This window comes from Ostrinia furnacalis, unplaced genomic scaffold (assembly GCF_004193835.3).
Source record: "Ostrinia furnacalis isolate ACB-3 unplaced genomic scaffold, ASM419383v2 OfSCF4915, whole genome shotgun sequence".
NCBI lineage: Eukaryota > Metazoa > Arthropoda > Insecta > Lepidoptera > Crambidae > Ostrinia > Ostrinia furnacalis.
Genome location: NW_021135154.1, coordinates 2,736,369 through 2,752,318, shown reverse-complemented (window position 1 = coordinate 2,752,318; position 15,950 = coordinate 2,736,369). Strand labels below are relative to the sequence as shown.

Sequence of the window (15,950 nt, the reverse complement as noted above, 5' to 3'; positions counted from 1 at the left end):
AGTCACTGGATGTGTGTTACAACAGAGCTATTTAGGGTTTTCAATTATAATACGTTAAAGTATTTACTGTCAATAAATATACATTATAGAACATTAAAAATATTTCCGTTATAACTTACAGTTAACTAAGAGTTTAAATTAAGTTTCTTATCAGAAGTACATTATAAGGAATGAATGAATGATGTTTATATTTTGAACGTTACTGACATTAATTAAATAAATAAAATATCATCAATTGAAGTAGTTATAGATATGAATTAATTGTTATTGCTCCTAAAGTATTTACTACTATAAAATCAATGATAAATAATAAGATGATTACGTTTTTATTACTTTCTCATTAATAATACGAGTAGGATACTATTATGTAAATGTTCAATACTTACTTCAATGACCATAATTATTATCTTTAGCATAAAACAGTTTCAATTTGTGATCATTTCACATTCATTGGTAATTTATTTAGTACTTTATCTCCTTGGAAGATCTTGTTTGCTATCGTTCCATCTATAATTTGCATTGATTGAATTTTAGACTAATTGCTTCAATTTATAAATATTAATCTGTTGACTGATCGATCCAATTTTCTGCATCGTTTTACTGTATACTTTCTATGCTCTATTCTGTGTTAATAAATTGAGCACTTATCATCATAGTAATGAAAATACGAGTAACTATTAAGAAATTTAATGGAGCAATAAGAATTACTTTCATCGCAGCAATCCCGGGTCCATCTTTTTTCGAACTTAGCAAAGCTTTTACCTTGAAAAACTTTAACCAACACAAATATCCACATAAGTTTTACCAGTTTTTTTATTTATAGGGGTTGTATTGACTTTTGGGTCTGAGTTAGCTACGTATGCCAAGTCTTAATATGATCGTTTTAATTATTATTACTCTTCACGAGTTTCTAATTATTTCAAGCGTATATGAGTGATTCGCGTCGATATCCTTACACCTATTTTCTATGGCCCTGCAAACATTTGCAAGTTGTTTCAACATCAGCACCCTTATCCAGTAGTTCGTAAGTTTGTGGCCTCACCACAGTTAGGTAACTAGATACGTGATGGGAATGCCTCAGCGTCCCAATTGACACGTTCAACCTGACGCGTGGTCAGAATTGTCGAAGCTCCCTTATTTGGGCCTGGTTTAATCCAGGGATAGGTGTTCAAATGAAATCGGTTAAGTGGATTTTGTTTGGTAATTTTGAAAACTAATTAGCGTATAATTGTTTGATGAAACAAAGCTTTGTGTGCAAAGCTTGAATAATTTATTTTGCTTTGTACACAAATACGTCTATTGTATTATTATAATTGCTGATATTATTTATTTGCATAAAGGATTTGCATGCATGAATCATAATTTTATGTTTATCATCATGTATTCGCTAAGTTTGTTGTTAGAGCACAAAAACAATATACATATTAAATTTTCGATAAGGGGTAAATGAAACGGGATATAATTATAACATCGGACAGATGGTTATAAAAATATGTATTATGCTTATTAGTTTTTCTATTAATTGTAAGTATCTTTACTATCCTAACATCATAAGTATCAGCAAAACAATAGAAAAAAATGATCGAAATTTCTTATTGTTAATGTCGGGTGTCGATAACTTAATGTTAAAGGAATTAACATTATCTTGTGAATAATTAGTTAATTTGGTTTTAACTGTGGTCATACACAGTTAAACAAAATTAAGCAATCATGTTTAATAAGTAAATAAACAAAACAATGTTTTATTATAATGGTTTGTTAAACGTAAATGAAAGCATTCATCAGAAAAATATTATCGTTTTTATTGAAAGACACAATGAATAATTTATTATGGTTACGAACTGCTTTAATTTGTTCAACAAAACACCCATACAGATTTACGGACGCATTTATCACGAGGATTCGCAAAAAAGTGACCACGTGCTAAATCATCATCGGACCTCGCTTCAGTCCGAAAGCTCGACGCTACGGAGTCGGCGCGAAATGACAACAAGAGAGGGGGCAGTAAGCCCAAAGAACTGAGACGAGGAGGTCGTATCGCAAGGCGCTCCAAACACATCGCGATGTTTCGAAATATTCACTACGATCTTGCCCGATAGTTTTGGATTAAAAAACAAGTGAAGTTTCTGGATTGAGTGCCGAAATATGTGTGACAAAGTGACTAATTAGTGTCATTATGGTCGCGGGATCCATAAAAACAGATAAACGTGTATGGAACCAGTTCAAGAGTGTCGTGGTTTTGCATCTTTTGTTCAGTTACCCATTCGCAAGAGGTGAGCCAAAAAAGTTTAAACAAAGGCGATTTTTTTTGCTCTATGACTGCTAGAGTCCTAAGCTTAAAGCTGTTCTTTGTGAGCAATGATATTAACTAATAATAAAAGTTTCCTAGTTGAGGAAGTGTAGATTTGGTAGAACTTTCTTTTGCAGGTTTACTGAGAAATTTATCTTATCACATTCAGTCAAATTTACTTAATTGTGTTTATTCATTGTTTGATATATTAATTAATGTTTGCCGAAAAGCTCCCAAAGGTTGCAATAAAATTGCAATGAAATGTATTATAATATTGATTTAGTATCATACTTTTTTAAGCATTTTATAGATTTAAATGAACTAAGTAAATGAAGTAAACAAATTGTAGAAGAAAATGTTAATGTTTTGCAAGTAATTGTCATTTTAGTGTCCCTTTAATTACTTACATTTAAAATAACATTCTCCTCCTCATTATAAAATTATTTTTTATTAATTGCTTTACCAAGGACAAGAGTACAGTAGAGTATCGAATGTTCATGTATTTATCGGAAAAATGTTTCACTACCTACAAATATTTGCGCCCAAACTTAATTTTACCCATTACGGACCCCATGTTTACATCGCTTCGTTTGCTCCCAAAGCAAACACGGGGACAGTTTTTGTAATCAAAAAAGTTTGTCTGTTTGTTGTTCAAACAGTTTTTATAACGAAGTATTGTGGATGAATTTTTTTGAAGCTCAAAGTCGTGCGCCGCGTATTAAGGAGCATCCTGTGGATACGATCGTGGGGAGAAGTGAACCTGCGACTCTACGGTGCGTGTCGGAGGGCAAGCCGAAGCCAACAATCCATTGGTACAAAGATGGGGCACCGCTCGCGCCGACTGACAACCCTCATAGGGTCCTGCTTGAAGACGGATTGCTGTTTCTTAGGTTGGTACATTTTATTAAAACCTTTATCCATTTGCTGAAAAAGCTATTTTAATAAATAGCTTTTTAGCTATTTTAATAAATAGCTTTTTAGGAGCTGTCCAAATTCTCTCATTCTGTGGGGCAATCGAATCCTCTCCAACTAAGTAGGTAAATTGAATACCTAACTACTCGTATTAAGTAAAGGTTATAGTCGAATTTTGGTCAATGGAGTAAACTACCTAATTCCTGATTTAAAAATGAACAAAAATAGAAAAAGCTTTTCACATTTTGCCTATTATACAATTCATTAAGAAAAATTATGTCTTTTACTTGTAGTGTCTAATCTTCTATTTATTTATTTGCACGCATAACTAAAATATGATAGAGCAGGTAAATAAAGTAAGAACTAAATCAATGTTTGTCGGCAAAGATTACGTGTTACGGCCAACTAGACTCATTCTGCAGGTGAAAAAACCCAGATCGATATTGTTTTCGCTTCACGAACTCGAATTAAGGTTTGCAACATAAAATAGAAATCGTGTAGAAAAATTAGATAGGGTATTCACAAACTTAATTCGTTTGGACGATACATACAAATGCACGTGTCCTTATGGAAAATTAATATTTTAACAAGCTGGAAAATAAAATGTTCCCAGTAAAATTTTTATGTGCAGAGGGCTTCGGGTTGTTATTTTTATGTTGTTAACTTTTTTTACTGTGTTTTGGAAAATCAACGTTTGATTTTGTACTACGATGAATTTTTTTACACTTTGTAGGTGCCTTGATAGATAAAGCTATAGACAGCATTTAATTCTATGATAACTTTTGTCATATTATGACGTGACAGAGCATACAAATCTGAAGTCTAACGTAACAAAAAACACCAGGCATATGGGTGCCTCAGTCATGAACTGTGTGCCTACCATGAGTTTACGTTAGGTGTGCTCGCTAGCGATTGCGTAAAAAAATGACATTTAAATGTATGACATATTGTGCAGCGCCCCTAGCGGCTACTTTCAAGAAATAAAATCTTTATAGAATTTTTTGACGTATTCGCTAGCGAGCTCACCTAACGTAAACTCATGGTAGGCACACTGAAGAGTTTTACACGTACATAAAGGTGTTCGTCTAACTTTCAAACCACTAATCAATATTCAATCTCATTACCCTGTAACGCGATAACGTAAAAATTAACGCGCGTTTTGTAGGGTTATGCGCGGCAAAAAAGAAAGTGACGAAGGGGTGTACTAGTGTGTCGCGCGCAACTCCGTGAGGGAAGAACGACAAATAATTCTATGATGGATACTGTTTACTAATGACCATTACACGTACTTAACGGTGTTCATTGTGTAACTTTCAAACTACAATTTAATATTTAACCCTTAGATTAATAAAACCTAGATAGATAGTCAGTGCACGAAAGGTGAGGCAGATTTTAGTAAGCCAGAATGGCTTACTCGTAAACGTCACATGAACTGTCAAAGTGAAAAATTGGTAAACACGTCCGACGACTTTTAATTAATTAAGACGGTTTGTGCTGTGAAAGGGTGTCTAAATATATCAGAAAAACTAAAGAAAGTGACCAGTGTTACATTTCATAAGTAAGTAGGGGAGACCGGGGATAGTTGACTATAGGGGTAGGTAGACTAACCGCCAAAAACTCGCCAATGGTTTGAGTGTTGTGTGATCCCAGCGCAGCCGTGTATCACTCTCCGCCCCCTGCTCAGTCGTCGGTAACGCCGCGTCGCCGGCACACGCCGTTTTCGAGTAGTGACCCGTGATTTGTTTTCATATCATGTAAGTAATATTTTCGTGTTGCATATTTTTTGATTTGGTACCTACACATTTTATGTTAACCGTTTGCCTATTAGTCAGAGTGTTTTATGAGTCCATATTGATATTATTTCTTGTATTATTTCTTTATTAGGTGGCAGTGTGTAGGTTATCCATGCCATCGAAACTTAAAATGTCGTTTGGGGTTGGTAGACTAATTTCTTTCGGGGCTGGTTGAATCAACCAACCCGAATAACATTTTGAGTTTAAAATATCTTTAAAATTATCTATTTATTCGATTCTTAATACATACATTCTTTTTATTGCTACAGCACGATGAGGATCTATAAACGAACGACTGAACGATGAAGAAATAAGACCCTTTCCTAAAGCGGCGCCACGTTTAGATAATAGAAGAAATAACGTAAAAGTACTATACAGGGTGTCACAGAATGGGTGAATCAAACTGCTAGGGGAGGTAGATCTACTAATGTACTATCCCAAAAAAATATGGAAAAAAAAATTGAGTTCGGATTTTTTTTTTAATAAAGTGCTCTAAACTCGAAATCTAGTAATTATTTTCAAAAGTTTGTTTACAGATAAACGAAGCGATCATGTACAATTAATATTAGTAATAAAAAGTACAAATAAACTCCAAACGCAGCAATTATAGCCAGATACTTAGGCAAAGATGATTTATTTTCACTTTAAAAAAAATTGTGTCCTTATGAGCTTTTTTTTTCATATTTTTTTAGGGATAGTACATTTTTAGAGCTGCCTCCCCTATCAGTTTGATTCACCCATCTGGGACACCCTGTATACAAAGATTGATATGTGATTTAAGAAGATTGAAGATTTTAGTTTAAAAAGTTTATAGTTTTTTTAAAGACTTATTAAAGATGTCTTGTACCTGATTATAATTGTTTTTGAATAAAGAGTTCAATTAAATTTAAAACAGTGTTTTATTACTTGACTCTGCTCATAATTTCTTGCTTATTGATACGTAGGTCTACTTACCCCGGGCATATAGTCAATCTACCCCGGAACCGGGGTAGATTGACTAAGAGTTGATGTTCTATAAAATGCATTTAAATATGATGATAATATTTAATAATGAACTATGTTTTGTTGTTTTTTATTAGTTTAATAGTTCTTCTATCCATTAATGCGATTTATTTGTCTGTATGGATGAAAACACAAAAAATATTTATGATTTAGTAAAAAATTAGTCAACTATCCCCGGTCTCCCCTACTACGATTCGACGCGTATTTTGCTTGAATTTGGCTTTCAAAAATTAAATACGGGAATGATACCAGTAACAAGAAAATTTATTTCCCAATTGTTCGCCGTAAAAATACACTTCCTTTTTTATGAAATCGAAACTTTACAGTCGATTTANCCCATCGCTAATACAAATGCACGTGTCCTTATGGAAAATTAATATTTTAACAAGCTGGAAAAAAAAATTTTCCCAGTAAATTTTTTTATGTGCAGAGGACTTCGAGTTGTTATCTTCATGTTGTTAACTTTTCTTACTGCGTTTTGGAAAATAACGTTTGATTTTGTACTACGATGCATTTTTTACACTTTGTAGATGCCTTTATCTATAGCATTTAATTCTATGATAACTTTTATCATATTATGACGTGACAGAGCATACAAATCTGAAGTCTAACGTAACAAAAAACACCAGGCATATTATGGGTGCCTTAGTCAAGGACTGATGAGTTTTACATGTACATAAAGGTGTTCGTCTAACTTTCAAACCACTAATCAATATTCAACCTCATTACCCTGTAACGCGATAACGTAAAAATTAATGTGCTACGTTTTGTAGGGTTATGCGCGGCAAAAAAAAAGTTACATAGGGGTGTACCGGTGTGTCGCGCGCAACTCCGTGGGGGAAGAACGACATAATTCTATGATAGATACTGTTTGCTAATGACCATTACACGTACTTAAAGGTGTTCGTTGCGTAATTTTCAAATATTCAACATATTACCCTTGTAAAGGTTCGGCCAAACTAACGCAGCATGCAGCCTGCGTGCGCGATGGCAATCAGATATCGTTTACCTATTTGTAGCGATGAGTTCACATCAACGCGTCCTGTCATTGGTCGCGTTGCACGCGCAGTAAGTAATCGCCATCATCATCGCTGATGCGATCTGCACGCGTTGGTTTGGCCAAAGCCTAATACGATAACGCAAAAATTAACGCGCGTTTTTTAGGGTTATGCGAGGAAAAAAGGAGAGTGACGAGAATGTACTGGTGTGTCGCGCGCAACTCCGTAGGGGAAGCGGTTAGCAAGAACTTATTTAATTCTATGATAGATATTGTTTCCTAATGACCATTACACGTACTTAAAAGGTCTTCGTTGTGTAACTTTCAAACTACAAATTAATATTCAACCATAATATTAGCCTTGCAGCCTGCGTGCGCGATGGCGATCAGATGTCGTGTATGAATTTGTAGCGATGAGTAAAAAGTTCACATCAACGCTTCATTGGTCGCGGTGATCTGTGCACGCGCAGTGATCGCCATCGCCCGCGTTGGTTTGGCCAAAGCTTAATACGATAACGTAAAAATTAACGCGTACGTTTTGTAGGGTTATGCGAGGGAAAAAGGAGAGTGACGAGGGGGTGTACTGGTGTGTCGCGCGCAACTCCGTGGGAGAAGCGGTTAGCAAGAACGCCACGCTCACTATAGCCGGTAAGTGCATTAATAAAACATATGCTATGTGTAAGCTCGGGGAATGCGAGCTGGAATTTTCAGCAAACTCTACTGGTTTTCGTTGGAGGTGTCTCGATCGATGCTTAAGCCAAGTTGCTCTACCTCTTGTCTCATTGTATGGAGTTTAACTGACTGCAACCCAGTCTTAGAATGACTAAAGAATATGTTAAATTGGTAGAGAAATATTATACTGTGTTAGAATGAAATAATTGAATCATGACTGAAATAATGATAAAATAACAAAAATAAATGTAGTTAGTTACCATACTAACTTCTACAATTGATATTGTTGTGTGGAAAAAATAAATTCATAGATATACCTAAGTATTTTATACACAAAATAATGGTATTCGTATTAAGTAAGAGTATTTTTTTAGTTCTCCGTGACGACTTCAGATCGGAACCACGGGATTTTAAAGTAGCGAGTGGGGAGCCAGCGTTATTAGAATGTTCTGCTCCAAGAGGCGTGCCCGATCCTGGCGTACACTGGACGAAGGATGGACAGAGCCTGGACGTGGAGGTTAATGGAAGGTAATTGTTATAAATACTGCCTTAATGTGAGACTTATTTTAAAGGACAAAAGGTCTATTGTTACCAGAACATAAATACTGGCGATAATGCGTAGATGGGTTTTGAATATTATTGGTTTATTGCTTAACATCACGCGATATCCTCGCTGCATCAATTCACTAGTCTAAAAGTGCTATTTAATAGTCACACATCAACCTTAATAAAACTGTGGCACCTTATTTAGCTGGAATAGGTGCTATTTTGGAACTAAAATGTCCAGTAGACTGTACCCCATGTCTAAATTAATTCACATACCAGACAGTCTGGCTTGCTCAAGCTGATTTGATATTGACGATAGAACTCGCAATTGAATGCCTAGAACATTGTAAAATATGCGTCTACGTGTTAACCGTTAGCCTAGGCGCAGACCACCGATTTTTAGTTGGCCGATAGTTGGGCCCGATTCTGGGATCTTCCGATACCAAATCGGTGTAATGTGCGCGCTTTCATACACATGTCCATACTGATTCTCAGCCCGACTCAACTATAGGCCGACAAAAAATCGGTGGTCTGCGCCTAGGCTTAGATTTCATTGCAAAGAGTAACAAAATATGAGTTCACATGAAAGAGAACCAAGAAAAGTAACGAGAATTATATTGCAGGATATCCGTGGTAGATGGAGGAAATTTGAAAATTCTCGAAAGTCTTCCTTCGGACAGCGGCGTGTATAGATGTGTGGCATCAAATGTGGCGGGCGAGAGGCAGTCACGTCCTGCCACCTTACTCGTATTACGGAGACCACATTTTCTAGTGAAACCTAATAACATAACGGCGCTAATAGGCCAGAACATCGAGTTTCACTGTCAAGTAAGTCGACACGTGGCTTGAAAGCTTCCATGTATCAGTAATCATTAATCAATTAAAGTTATTTAATTTCCGTAACTTGATTTTAAGTTTGTTAATATCCTGAAGTCTTATCTTACTGGAAATCTGATCAGATTCTCCATGTATTGAAATTTGCTGCCTAACTTTCGACGGCCGATTATTTATCAAAATCAAATTCCAATTTTAGGCGTCTCCAGAATCTGACGTTTCAGTGATATGGTCTCGAGATAACGGCTCGTTATCACCCTATGCTATCATTAGGAGAGGATCGTTGAGGATAGACAGAGTCACACCTTCGGATGCAGGAGTGTACACTTGCAAAGCGGAGAGTCCTGCTGGAAATAGTCATGCTGCTGCTATTCTCACTGTTCACTGTAAGTACTTTTACAATAATAGTCACAAATAAGTGAGTATTTATTATGTTATCTTAATGTAACCTTGTTTTTTTTTAGCTTTACCTCATTTCACGAGAGTGCCTTCAGACCAAACTGCTTGGGAAGGAGAAGCTGTGTCTTTCCCATGTGAAGCTGATGGGTCTCCTAAACCTGTTGTATTTTGGACTATGGAGGGATCTCAGGTAACTTGATTTATATTATTATTTCAACCATAAGACAGTTAAATTACCAGTGATATGTCAAATTATAATTCGATTCACAGGAATTGGTATTCCCAAAGTCATCTCACGGTTCGGGGTCCTTATATTTGGACCGGGTGATGACACAACATGCTGGGAGGCTTACTTGTGTGGCAGTAAGCGCCGCGGGGAGTGCTTTGCATACAGCTACTCTGCAGGTTAGAGACTATCATAATTTAATTACACGAGACAAGCAGTTTTATGTCGCAGTGGCAATAATTTAAGATCCATTTTAGGTTCTAAGAAGAGAAGCCAACGCATTCAAAGGAGACTCAGAGTCATCATCACCCTATCCAGAACTGGGGAAGCCTCAAAACCATCCGCCAATGACGCAATACGAATTAGTACAGGCACGAAGATATTTACAACAAGACGTTTTAGCGTTGAGGAGGGTAGAAGGGACGTCGGCAACTACATTAAAAGTCGTCTGGGACGTAAGTAACTTTGTTCACGAAACATTCTTGGGTATAAAGTTTCGAACTTGTAGCTATAGGATTTTTTGTTTCAGGTTTTAACCGATTACAATGAATACCTTGAAGGCGTGAAAATATGGTTTAATGGGACGTCTCTAAATAGACAATATGCATTAGAAGCGCACAACTCGCCAGGCAATAACACAACATTAATCGACAGTTTAGCCGAATTCAGTAAATTTGAAAACATATCCATGACCACTGTCCATAACAGTGGATCGTCTAGTCACGTTTTGACTGGTTTGATGCCCTATGCTCAATACGATGTGTTTTTGATGCCGTTTTACAAATTATTGTTAGGGAAACCTTCCAATTTGAAGTCAGGTTTCACTGAAGAAGATGGTAAGATTGATGATTCTGTTTTATTAAAGTCGAGTACGTTTTATGCACGAAGTTCCTATAGCTAACGTATTTGTGTACATTTTAGTTCCATCGGCGCCGCCGCAAAGCATTTCAGCCGGAGTGATAAATGCGACGTCAGCGTGGATTCGGTGGGATCCGCCGCCCGTGCATACTTGGAACGGTGAACTTTCTGGTTACTTGGTTAGTCTTTTTTCTATTCGGAATTTAACTTCGGCTACTTAAATTTACTTTTGGAAAGTTTTAATTCGGTTTGCTTTAGATTGAGGTGAGGGTTGGTGGAGGGAACGGTGGTCGCGTGGTGGGGCAGATGTCACTGGGGGCTCGGACGCGGGCGGCTGCGGCTAGTTCCTTGCGAGCTGGTGGTAGATACAGTGCACGAGCTGCTGCTGTTACGAAACGCGGAAATGGGCCTTTTAGTACTCCAGCTCACATACACATGGTCCCTACACAGATTCAAAGACATTATGTCCAGTAAGTTCTATTATTTTTTATTACCTTGTCACTTAGTAAATTTCTGTGTAGCCTCTGTTTTATAGCACGACACCCCTAGTAATTTACATTAAAATTGTTTCAGGACTGAGCCAGCAAGAGATAAAGCAATATTGACAATGTTCCAAGAAACTTGGCTTTTAGCGTTGTGCGTGATTTTATTGATTCTGGTATTAGTTGGCGCTGGAGTTATTGTTTTTATTAGACGACGCTCCTCGAAGCAAAGGAAGAGTCAAAATGCTACAAGTAAGAATTTTAAAATTTTGCTAGCATTTTTCATCGTAATTCTTAAAAATACTTAATTATTATTTTCTATTTTAGATACAGCAATCGCAAATGCTCAACAATGTTTGTTAGGAAAAGAAGCTGTTTGGCTTAGAGAGAGACCAATGTTTGAGGGTTCGAGCGAGCCTAGGATAGAAATTTTGAATTGCCATCAGAGTCTACTTCATAGTAAGTTGAAATAATTTAAGGTGATTTTTAACCATGATCTAGATTATGAACTAATTGATAACCTTAATCATAGGTGGTCATTCTATAGGAACAATGGCTATGGAAGCAGAGTATACTCTGCCTCAGCATACAAGTAATATGAGTGCCATGCCTCAAGAAGATCACAGAAGAATCGCCCCTGAACCATACGCGTCCAGTGCTATCTACACAGAACTCAACTATCAGGTATAATGTTAATTACAGTACTGGCAGCTTGCCTCACGAGGAGTCTTCCATTATAGAATAGACCATTGCCATCAGAATATGGAGTACCTCCCTAATGGTTTTCTTCAGTTGCAGGATCACACGGACGCAGAAGATTCCTGTATGAAATGCGCTGTCAGTCCAGGTTCCTACGACAACAGCATGGTGCGATCGTATGGCGAAAGCAATCAGTATTCCAACGAAGAATGTTCCACTTGCTGCCGAAGCAGCAGCTCCACATTAACAAAGGACTACAGCGAAATGACGAAATGTGGAAACGACATAGACGATATCCAAGAAATGTCTATTGATGATTGCCCGTCTTGTAAGACTCATCATTCAAGGTCATCAAGTAATCATGATGCAAATAAAGAATGGGCTATGGCTGAAGTGGAATATGACTATCCTCAGTGGCATTGGATGGGCAGAGAGAACACTTTTAGACAAGGAACGCAAGATACAAGACATTCAGAGAGAAGTGGGAGAAGTGAACAGAATTGCAGAATGAATTTGTGCGATATTCTTCCACCACCCCCTTATGAAAGGTATGTTGTATTCCTTCTAAATTATGCTGCAATTCTTCAATTTCTTTGACCTTTTTAGGTAAATTTGTGTGTTTGTTACAGAGAATCGCCTTATAGAGAAATGCAAGCATATGCCAGTCATTCAGGCGCATCAGGTTGTTCAGGACACACGTATCGAAGTTAATCATTATTAAAGTCATGTTGTAAACGAATATCATTAGTACGTAATCCAAGCAATACTATAGTTAATTGTAAATATTGTAAAAACGTCTATGCATATTTTGGAAATTTTGTGGTTATTTAAAGTGAGGTGGGTGTCTTTTACACCGTCATTATAAGTGGACCTGAAATGAATATGGATAAAACGGTTAATAACAGTGCCAACATTCAACATAAAGTTGTATTATAAAAATAAAATATAAATGCACTGAGTAGTATGTAACTTTAGAGCTCTTACTAAACTCAATGTTTTTGGAACTTAAGATGTCGAAATAAACTTGGTTACGGTCAAAACTCAAAACACTTATGGTAGCGAATGGCCTTTATTCCGAGTTTAAAAATAAAAGTCCATTTAAAACAAAGACTGCTACTTCTTTAGAAAGTTACTCAACATTTTACATAACATACGGCTTGTATTTTGGTTTAACTACGATATTTATCGAACGACAGTCACTTAAGCTCGGTTCTCTCGGATATGTTTTACGATGTAGCAAGCAAGTATCATTTCTGTTAATAACAGGTTACGTGACGGTGTAATAGTCGGTTTGTGGAGTCTTAGCTCTTGTGGATGTGTTTTCAATAGACTGCTATGACGTAATGTAGGCTATTAGGTTTCATATTTTCTAGTGACTGTGATATAGTATAATTTCCTATCTAAAATTTTGTTTTGTAAATACTTTTAAATGTTTGATATCCTTATACAATTTTAACATTCATTTTGAAATTTATTCCATATAGTGGATTATTACCTTAACGAAACGAACCAATATGGATTTGATTGAATTTTACAAAGTAGTCTAATGCATTTGTAACGAACTGATTCCTATACAGTGTCGAATCAATAATTTTTGTAGGTTAACATAAACCAGTCAGCATTATTAAACTAATTTACATTTTTATATTGTGGTTTTTATTCAGATCCAAACCTATTTGAAAAAAAAAGCATTTCGCCACTTGTGTGTGGTATAGTGGCCAGCATCAAATAAAAAAGAAATTCCAATGCATTCCAAATTTAAGCGTTTTCGTCTTTCGAACTTTCAGAGCTCGAACACTAGCTCTAATTTCCGTGACTTAACGCTCATTTTATAGTATTTAAACGGGCAGTGCGAAGAGTTAATTGGCCAATACACCGCGTCGTTTCTTCGCAATTAAAAATCTTAACTCCCGCGTAAAGCGTGAATTGCTTGTTAATCGGTCTGAATCCGCCTCCGCACTACCTTGCAAATGGAGTGGTTATTTTAGCGCTGTTTAAATAAGATCTTGTGTATCTCTTGATTTTTACACTGCCTTATAAAATTCTTTCTTTTTTGGGCAGTTTTACTAAAGTCTAATGCTCACAGTATCTATCGATCGACAGCTTATCAGACTACATTTTGTATTGAAAAGCATTAAGTATCACATCAACTGCTTGGTGTCTCTTTATTTAACTTTGGTGTACCGTCGTCCATACTTCCAAACCCCAAGGTTTAGTGGGTTTCAAGAATATTTGGCGAAAGTTAAATAGGCTAAACCAAGCATTTTACATTATGAAACTTTATCTGCAGTAAGTCGCGAGCTTAAATCTCCCACTCTCAAACATAATCTTCCGTTGACAAGCAGATACCATCCAATGGTGTTTCACTGCCAACAGCTTGAAACAGCGAGCCTCCTGAAAGTGCCTACAATTACAGCTGTAATCAGCTTACCCCATAAATTACGAACGTACTTGTATTGCAGGCTGCGTACCGTGGGGTGTTGCCATGGCAACCGCGCATTCCCCCAAGTGCACCCTTGTTATTAATACCCGTAATAATTAAACTTGATTGCATTTCTCACCAGGTGTTGGGTGACAGCCCGTCGAAGAGGCAGTAGTTAGTTTAATAAGGCGTGAGATCGCTCTTCGTGTTGAGATTGTTTAAAGTTGAGACCTACTTGAGATAGGTGTTGAGTTTTATTAATTGGTGAGTGCTGAGAAGTTCGGTGAGTATTTAAATGGATTTTCAAGGTAAGTATAGACCGTACCAGTAAAAATTTGGTCAGGCGACTATTTTTATGCTTACTTGGTATTGGTACTAGTAAGAGTAACTAAGCTACGTAGGCAAATAATACGAAACTAACTAATTTTAATATTATTTTATCCAATTGTTTTTCCACCTTTTGAATGAGATGATTCTATTAGTACTTAATCTGATAGTAGTCATGTTTTTATAAACTTACAAAAATTAAGTTATCCACCCTTAAAACACAAATTAATAGAGCAAACCCCTTGTTTCATACGTCATCAAATTTCACTTTGCCCCGGGGCAAATTAGAATTCACAATCCGTTTTCCGCAGAGGAGAACGTGACTCCTTTCAATCATCAAACAGGCAGCGGGTTTTTTATTTTCCTTATTAATCAGCTCTCCCCACGGTTTTGGGGCAAAGAGCCCCCTAGAGTCAAGAGTCAGAGGGAAAAATGTACCTACATACGAGTAAAGTAGGGGAAGGTACACAATACATGACTTTGGCGCGATTTGATTTTTGGCTACAGGTTTTTTGTGGTGAATGATTAGGCGATTATCGCCTTGATAGCTGGGCAAATGGCCAGCTGCAGTTGCGGGTTTGAATCACGGGAGGGGCAAATGTTAATGTATTGAGTTATGGGGAGGTTATAAATTTTACTTTAGACTTACCTTCTTGGACCTATTTTATTTAATTTTTTACTTTTTTATATTCACTTTAAGTCATAGCTTAAATCAGCCAGTTCATAGTTTTATCTGGGAAAGTACGAATCCAGAACGGCAATAAAAATAAGCATTAGTTTGATTTGACCGCGCCCCCGGTATCACGATCGCCATCAAAAGTAAATTAAGTAAATAAAAAGCTCATGCGTTTAATCGACGATACATCGGATAAAGCTTAAGTCACACTAGTGTTCATGATAAGGTTACATTAAGCTTTAAAACACTTGTGGAGTGGAAATGTTTTTATGTTGAGTAAGTATTTACCTATTATAAAAGTTTATACTTCTTAGAACGTACAGTAGTACTAAGTAGTTAAAAGTTTACTTACCTGTATAAAAATGTTCAATTCTTTAATGATAAACCTCGCTTTAGTTAGTGTAGTCTCAGCCTTACACAGTCATTGTGTAGGAGAAAGAAAGCGTTCGGAGTGACAAGTTAAAACAAATGACTCGCGGCGTCCTTTGACAAAAGAAGAACAAGTCCCGATAGTAATGAGATGTGTGATTAATATTACACGCGTAATCAATCCAGATGCATGTTCCTGTCAAAAGTAATAACGTAATGGTATTACAGATGGGTGGGTGACAGTCGAAAGAGTATCCATTAGCAATGACGTACAAGGCACAATCGATTGCGTTATTTTCGTATGTGGGCAGTTGTTCAAAGAATAACTTGTGAATAACTTTTGATGTAATTTCTTTTGTCGGACACAACCCTTAAATAAAGAATAGGACTTATATAAGGTGTTTGATTCATTCAAGGTCATACGGCCAGGGGAAGGTAAGTTCTTT

At 36.6% G+C, this 15,950-nt stretch overlaps 1 protein-coding gene and 1 long non-coding RNA gene across 2 annotated transcripts; both read left to right on the top strand.

Moving 5' to 3' along the window:
• The first annotated feature begins 1,971 nt into the window (after nt 1-1,971).
• Nucleotides 1,972-13,355, top strand: LOC114360222 (roundabout homolog 1). The gene is made up of 17 exons (XM_028314837.1): nt 1,972-2,273; nt 2,988-3,180; nt 7,539-7,642; nt 8,041-8,194; nt 8,836-9,040; nt 9,246-9,432; nt 9,511-9,635; nt 9,716-9,850; nt 9,929-10,126; nt 10,201-10,507; nt 10,593-10,708; nt 10,788-10,999; nt 11,103-11,263; nt 11,339-11,470; nt 11,544-11,695; nt 11,804-12,258; nt 12,340-13,355. Exons 1-17 carry the CDS (start codon nt 2,177-2,179, stop codon nt 12,419-12,421), a joined length of 3,015 nt encoding a protein of 1,004 aa, XP_028170638.1. The 5' UTR covers nt 1,972-2,176; the 3' UTR covers nt 12,422-13,355.
• On the top strand, nt 4,763-5,340 carry LOC114360223 (uncharacterized). Its single transcript, XR_003656489.1, has 2 exons — nt 4,763-4,956; nt 5,265-5,340. It is a non-coding gene; the product is annotated as an uncharacterized LOC114360223 (long non-coding RNA).
• Nucleotides 13,356-15,950: the final 2,595 nt, after the last annotated feature.